Below are 7,325 nucleotides of genomic sequence, written 5' to 3' on the forward strand. Positions count from 1 at the left end.
CCCACCCCAGAGCTTAAATCCAGGCTCACTGAGGGAATGCCGATTTGTCAGAGGTGCTGTTTTTCAGATGATATGTTTAAACTGTTTGACACCTTGGGATGTAGCAGATCCCTTGGTACTATTTTGAGGACGGGAATGAGAGTCTCCTTCAGTCAGCATCACTAAAACAGATGATCCAGTCATTATCACATTGCTGATTGTGGGATCTTGCTGTGTGTATGCTGGTTGCCATAATTCCTACATCACAATAAAGATTACACTTCATTAGCACCGTCACCGGCTGTCAAATACTTTAGGATGACCTGGGATCATGAAAGACATGATAAAAATAAAAGTCAGCTTTACTTTATTCCTTATAATAAGATAACTGCAAGAATGTGTGATTGGGTTTTTATTAATGTCACAGTGATACGATTCATTCTCCTTCTCACTGTGATTCGACACATGGGTCTGATATTCTCCCCATGAAGATGATGGCGTTGATGGCAACTTCTCGAATCAGCAGGAGAAATGGACGGTTGGCATTGAAGATCTCCAAGCTGGGCCGCAGTGACCGGCCCATCAACATCACCGCCGAGGCTGCTGCTGCTTCACTACCTTCCTCATTCACCTGGCAAGTAGATCAAAGGTCAGACCAACACTGCATAGGGCAACAAAAGCCCTGCTACATCATTGCATCAAACACTCCCAGGATAGGTACCACTCAGGCCGAGGCAAAGAGTTATGCTCCCTCTGCACTGTCCCCATCAAACACTCCCAGGGCAGGTACAGAATGGGATTAGATACAGAGTAAGGCTCCCTCTTCACCATCCCATCAAACACTTCCAGGACAGGTACAACACGGGGTTAGATACAGAGTAAAGCTCCATCTACACTGTCCCCATCAAACACTCCCTGGGCAGGTGCAGCACGGGGTTAGATACAGAATAAAGCTCCATCTACACTGTCCCATCAAACACACCTAGGACAGGTACAGCATGGGGTTAGAATCATAGAATTTACAGTGCAGAAGGAGGACATTCGGCCCATCGAGTCTGCACCGGCTCTTGGAAAGAGCACCCTATCCAAGCCCACACCCCCACCCTATCCCCATAACCCAGTAACCCCACCCAACACTAAGGGCAATTTTGGACACTAAGGGCAATTTATCAAGGCCAATCCACCTTACCTGCACATCTTTGGACTGTGGGACGAAACCGGAGCACCCGGAGGAAACCCACGCACACACGGGGAGAACGTGCAGACTTCGCACAGACAGTGACCCAAGCCGGGAATCGAACCTGGAACTCGAGCTGTGAAGTAATTGTGCTAACCACAATGCTACCGTGCTGCTCTGTTTGATACTGAGTAAAGCTCCCTCGACACTGTCCCCATCAAACACTTTGAGGACAGGTACAGCACAGGGGTAGATACAGAGTAAAGCTCCCTCTACACTGGCCATTTGTATTCTTTGACCATAAGAATTTACAGTTGGGTAAATGACTAAGGAATGTTATGAAGACAACGGGAACTGCAGCTACACTGACAATAAGATACAGGGGTTTTGATATATTTTGCCACTGAAGTTATTTTGGTTTCTTGGCCTGCCAAAGAGCAGAGACAAAAAAGAACTGTCCCCTTCCAACTCTGAGATCAAATGCTTTGGGTTGTATCGTACCTCGAGGAAGGCTTTATGGAATGCATCTGAGACATAAAAGTCATTATGGTATCCTTCAACTATCCCTGTAAAAGCAAAGACAGCCAGCATTATTCCACAGTGAAGCTCAGTTACCTGCCCAGTGGAGGTCGGAGCAGTCAGCAATTTGAGGCTGTTCACATTCCACTGGCTCCCAAATGCTGCTTGCTGATGTAACAAGTTAAGCAGCAGGCTTGGTCGGAGCCTGATCTCTCTCAGTGTACATGGTAGAGGGTCGGCCACATGCAACAAGGCTCGACTAACATGGAATTTGGCATGTGGAGAATTGGGGCTGAATTTCTGCCCATGATTATTGAGGTGAGCAAGTGCAGAAATTCACACCAACATCAGTGTGCCAGTTTGCTGGTACCAACCCCATCCCAAACCCAGAACTATGTTCCCGGAGGTGGGATGAGCAACAGAAGGGTTATCCATCCTTGAGCGACGGAAAGCCACTAAAAGCTAGGTGTAGTTATGGGAATAGTGTGGGGAGTGGATTTTGGTAGGGTGCTCTTTCAGAAGATTGGTGCAGAGTTGTTGGGCTGATTGACCTTCTTCTGCACTGTACGGATTCTATGGATAAGGCCTGTTGCAGAGGCTGACTGGAACAAGCCAGCTGCCTAGGGGTGCCCTCCCAGCATCAGACTCAGAGACCAAGTTCGAGTCAGGCTTTGAGGCTCTATGCATCTGCCTGTTGTGATCCCTGTGGATGGATCTTCACCTTCCACAATGGTGGTGTGGCTATTGTGGACATTTTAAAATTAAATTTTTAAAAGATTTGTAGAGAGTGTGCCTCAAAATGGCGGTGCTGTGCTTCTTACCTGAATTACAGGCCCAGCTCCTTTCATCTTTGAGAGCCGACTTATTGTCCTTAATTGGATGTCGTGTCCACCCTCCCAACTACACTTTGCCAATTCAGGGAAACTCACCGTTGGGTGACTATTTTCCATACCATGCAGAGCCATGACCTCCATTTGACCCTGATGTTATTGACCCAAAACCAAACATCCTTAGAAACCATTGGCAGTGATCCCAGGTTAACAGGAACAAGGAAACATAGGAGCTAAATTGTTGGGCAGAGGTAGTGGCGTGGGAGAGGATTTGAAAGAGAGGACAGTGCAAAATGGGGAGGGAGCGAGACGGACTGCGAGGGAGACAGAGGGCAACCTGGGACACAAGTAGGAGGGCAGTCCTATCAAACCTGGCAAGTTCGCATTCTCAGGACTGAAGAGGTCCACCAGGCCCATCTGCTTCAGCTTGTCAGTCAGACTGAAAGAATCCTCGACCCGGAACCGGGGCAACGAGAGATCGACGTCCGTCATTCTCAGCTGGCTGAGCCACCCCAGCAACTTCTCATGCGTCAGCTGTTTCTCAAGCACCCCCAGGCCACCTTCTGTTGTGGGGAGAATCAGCACCATGGACACATCATCCCCCTTGTACGGGAGCTCGATCACCTTCACCGCGTCCTTGGAGAGTTTGGCAAAACGGAAGGAGCTCTGCTGCTGCATCATTGGGACTTGGCAACGGTTGTTAGGCGCTCTCTCAAATTCCCTTTTCACCGTCATCTCCTTCTCAAACATTGATTTCCACAGTCCCTGCACAAACAGGTTCACTTGTTTAATAATTCCCCATTGCAAGTTTATAACCACTTTTTTTGAGGGGGGGGGGGGGGGGGGGGGATTGCTGGGCTGACCGAGATCACATGGAAATGAGTGAGTGAGTGGAAAAGTTTGGCCAACCTCCCTTCACGATTCAGGGACGTGTGCAACCAGAGTGTCCCGAATCCTGCAACCCTGACTGAGGCCAGGAAACCGAGCTGCAACATTCCCAGGTGCAGGATAAAAGGGGAGAGCGCTTTCACCAAGCAACTGGAATCACATACACAGCCTCCCATGCACCAGAGCGGAGGGTAAATTTCAGCGTGGCCCCTGGCCAATCAGAACCACGGTTGCACTTCAGACCCCAGGTTTGAGGCCCCAGTGTCTTGTCTGCTCACTCACTGGCCTGTTATTCAAAGCACCAGCCCCCACCCCCCTCCTCTCCCCTTCCCTACCATTAGCAGGGGTCTTGGGAATGGGGTGGTCACAGTGGCAACCTGTTAGCATCACTGTGCTGAGATACACACTCAGCCTGAACCTGAATCACAGCTCCTGTGATATTTCCAGGGGTAGCGCAATGGACATAGAGAGCAGGCGTAGTGGGGTTTCACCACCATCTCCGCTTGGGAAACACCATGAACTCTGAAATATCCGGTAGCAACTGAACAGGGGCACTGGAGGATTTCTGAACCTACCTTAAAGTAGATTGCGTTAACAATGACCAAGGCGGTGTAGGGTGTTATTGCATCTGGGGGGATGACATCCCTGATCAGCCCCTCGGTCTTGTTGGCCACCCAAGAGTTGATGATCTTTCTGGCTAGCTTTGTCTTTTCCTGTGAAAGAAAGATGTGTATTTATATTGTGCTGTTCGCAACCTCACAATATCCAAAAGTTTCACAGCGAGCACTGTGCACTTTCTCAAGGAAATGAAGTCACTGCTATGATGCAGGAAATACAATGGCCAATGTGCACCGTGAGATCCCACAAAAAACAAGGTCAGATAATCAGAATCTTGAAGTGTCATTGCTTGGGGGATCAATGTTGTCCTGGACTCTCAGAGAACTCCCCACTCTTCTTTGATTAGTGCCATGAGATCTTTCATATTCACACAAGAGCCCAGAATGCTCTGTTTCATACCTCCTCTGAAAGATTAATTCCTCTGACAGTTAGCACTCCCTCAGTACTAAACCTCTGACAGTGTAGCACTCCCTCAGTACTGACCCTCTGACTGCAGCACTCTCTCAGTACTAACCCTCTGACAGTGCAGCACTCCCTCAGTACTGACCCTCTGACTGGGCAGCACTCCCTCAGTACTGACCCTCTGACAGTGCAGCTCTCCCCCAGTACTGACCGTCTGACTGCAGCACTCCCTCAGTACTGCCCCCTGACATTGCGGCACTCCCTCAGTACTGACCCTCTGACAGTGCAGCACTCCCTCAGTACTGACCCTCTGACAGTGCAGCACTCCCTCGGTACTGACCCTCTGACAGTGCAGCATGCCCTCAGTACTGACCCTCTGTCAGTGCAGCACACCCTCAGTACTGACCCTCTGACAGGGCAACACTCCCTCGGTACTGACCCTCTGACAGTGCAGCACTCCCTCGGTACTGACCCTCTGTCAGTGCAGCACACCCTCAGTACTGACCCTCTGACAGGGCAACACTCCCTCAGTACTGACCGTCTGACTGCAGCACTCCCTCAGTACTGACCCTCTGACAGCACAGCACTCCCTCAGTACTGCCCCCTGACATTGCGGCACTCCCTCAGTACTGACCCTCTGACAGTGCAGCACTCCCTCAGTACTGACCCTCTGACAGTGCAGCACTACTTCAGCACTGACCTTCTGACAGTGTAGCAATCCTTCAGCACTGACGCTCTGACAGTGCAGCACTCCCTCAGTACTCACCCTCTGACAGTGCGGCACCCCCTCAGTACTGACCCTTTGATAGTGTAGCACTCCCTCAGTACTCACCCTCTGACAGTGTCGCACTCCCTCAGTACTGACCATCTGACAGTGTCGCACTCCCTCAGTACTGACCCTCTGACAGTGCAGCACTCCATTGGCACTGACCCTCTGACAGTGCTGCACTCCCTCAGTGCTGACCCTCTGACTGCAGCACTCTCTCAGTACTGACCCTCTGACAGTGCAGCACACTCTCAGTAGTGACCCTCTGACAGTGCAGCAATCCTTCAGCACTGACGCTCTGACAGTGCGGCACTCCCTCAGTACTGACCCTCTGACAGTGCAGCACTCCCTCAGTACTGACCCTCTGACAGTGCAGAACTCCCTCAGGACTGATGCTCTGACAATGCAGCCCTCCCTCAGTACTGACCCTCTGACAGTGCAGCACTCCCTCAGTACTGACCCTCTGATAATGCAGCCCTCCCTCAGTACTGACCCTCTGACAGTGCAGCACTCCCTCAGTACTGACCCTCTGACAGTGCAGAACTCCCTCAGTACTGACCCTCTGACAGTGCAGCACTCCCTCAGTACTGACCCTCTGACAGTGCAGCACTCCCTCAGTACTGACCCTCTGATAATGCAGCACCCCCACAGTCCTGCATTGGAGTGTCAGTTGGGAATATGTCTGAATCAGTTGAAGACGTGAGTCAGTCTGGAGAAAGTTACCATGAAGGCCCTGTACTGCTACAAAATTGTTTGTTCAAGATCGGAGGCCTAATTGTATTGGTGGTGGATTTCCTCTGACGTTCTCACAATTGGTTGAGGAAACGACTAGTGGGGAGAGTGGCGATTCCCTGGGGTTTCCGCAGTCTTGTCCTGCAGTTTCTAGTGTGTTCAGGCAGGGCCTGAGGAGGCCTGACCTTTCTTATGAGAGGCTGGAGGGGAAGGAGGCTTTTATGGGCCTGAATGACCTTTGTAGGATCTGGAACTGCTGATAATGGCCTGTCCCCTCCCCCTCGTCCCCTCACCTCACCCTATCCTCGCCCTTCCCTCATCTTCCCTTCCCCTCCCCTGTATATCCCTGCATTCGACTTCCTCTCCCTCCCCTTAGTCTCCTCTGCTCACCTCTTATCCATAACCCTCCCTCCGGATCCTCTCCCAATCCTCTCCTCCCCCGTCAATTTCCCTCCCTCCCTGTTCCCGCCTCTCCCCTCGCCTCACCTTGAAGTTAACTGGGATGAGTTTGGCTCGGTACACCGCCTCGCTGATGTTCTGGAAGGTTTCATTGTAGATCAGTGATTTGTCACCAAAGAGCCGGTTTGCTGACACGAGCTCTGAGGATTTGTTGGCTTTCCGGTAGAGGCGGCAGTTGAGCTTGGCGAAAAAGTAGTGAACCTGGTCTGACGTCTTCTCTGTGATGCTGTCAAATTTGAAGACCTGCAGATAGTGAGGGAGGGATGGTGGGGTGGATGGGAAAACAATTAAAACACTGTTTGCTGCCCTTGGAGCACCACCTTGGGGATGTCTGCTCACAATCGGTCAAAGGCATAAATCTCTCCACCCCGCCCCCCCCGCGCACCGCAGAAGTATTGAAGATTTCCCTTCCTAACTAAACCATGAAGCACAGAGAGATCCCAGCCCCTCCCAATTTCTAAAAACCCAGCTGCCCTCAGCCAGGGTGGCAGAAGGAGCTGTTACATTACTTCTTTGTAATATGCCGTTACTCTTTCCTTTACGTCCAGAATGGTCTGATGGTTAGATTTCACAGAAACTACCAATCTTCAATTCAAAGCAAAATAGGTTTAATAAATAACGAATAAAATACTAATGAGTTTGTTCAGTCTTACAGAACTATAACTGGTGATAAAGTAAATCAGAATAAGTATTAACTATATTTAACTACACTTGTTAACTATGCTATATCTCTGTCTAACTGCTGTCTAGACACTCCTGATTCGAAGAGACCCAAGATCCTTTGAGATCAGGGCTGGGATTCTCCAATCCCGGGGCCAAGTTCTGACGCCGGCGTGAAAAGCGGTAGGAACCACTCCGACGTCAACGGTCCACGACTATCAAGTATTCACCCCTTCCTAGGGGGCCATGCCTAGGGGGTGTGTTCTCTGCTGCTCCAGCCGGCGCGCGTGGCCGG

At 50.6% G+C, this 7,325-nt stretch overlaps 1 protein-coding gene across 1 annotated transcript; it reads right to left on the reverse strand.

Moving 5' to 3' along the window:
• Window positions 1–329: 329 nt before the first annotated feature.
• Window positions 330–6,715, reverse strand: serpinc1 (serpin peptidase inhibitor, clade C (antithrombin), member 1; the record flags this gene model as incomplete). The annotated part of the gene is made up of 5 exons (XM_038793524.1): window positions 330–610; window positions 1,658–1,722; window positions 2,877–3,270; window positions 3,969–4,106; window positions 6,398–6,715. Coding segments are annotated over 5 exons (1,098 nt in total), but the record flags the coding sequence as incomplete, so codon positions are not given.
• Between the last annotated feature and the right edge of the window lie 610 nt (window positions 6,716–7,325).

Source organism: Scyliorhinus canicula, chromosome 4 (assembly GCF_902713615.1).
Source record: "Scyliorhinus canicula chromosome 4, sScyCan1.1, whole genome shotgun sequence".
Lineage (NCBI taxonomy): Eukaryota > Metazoa > Chordata > Chondrichthyes > Carcharhiniformes > Scyliorhinidae > Scyliorhinus > Scyliorhinus canicula.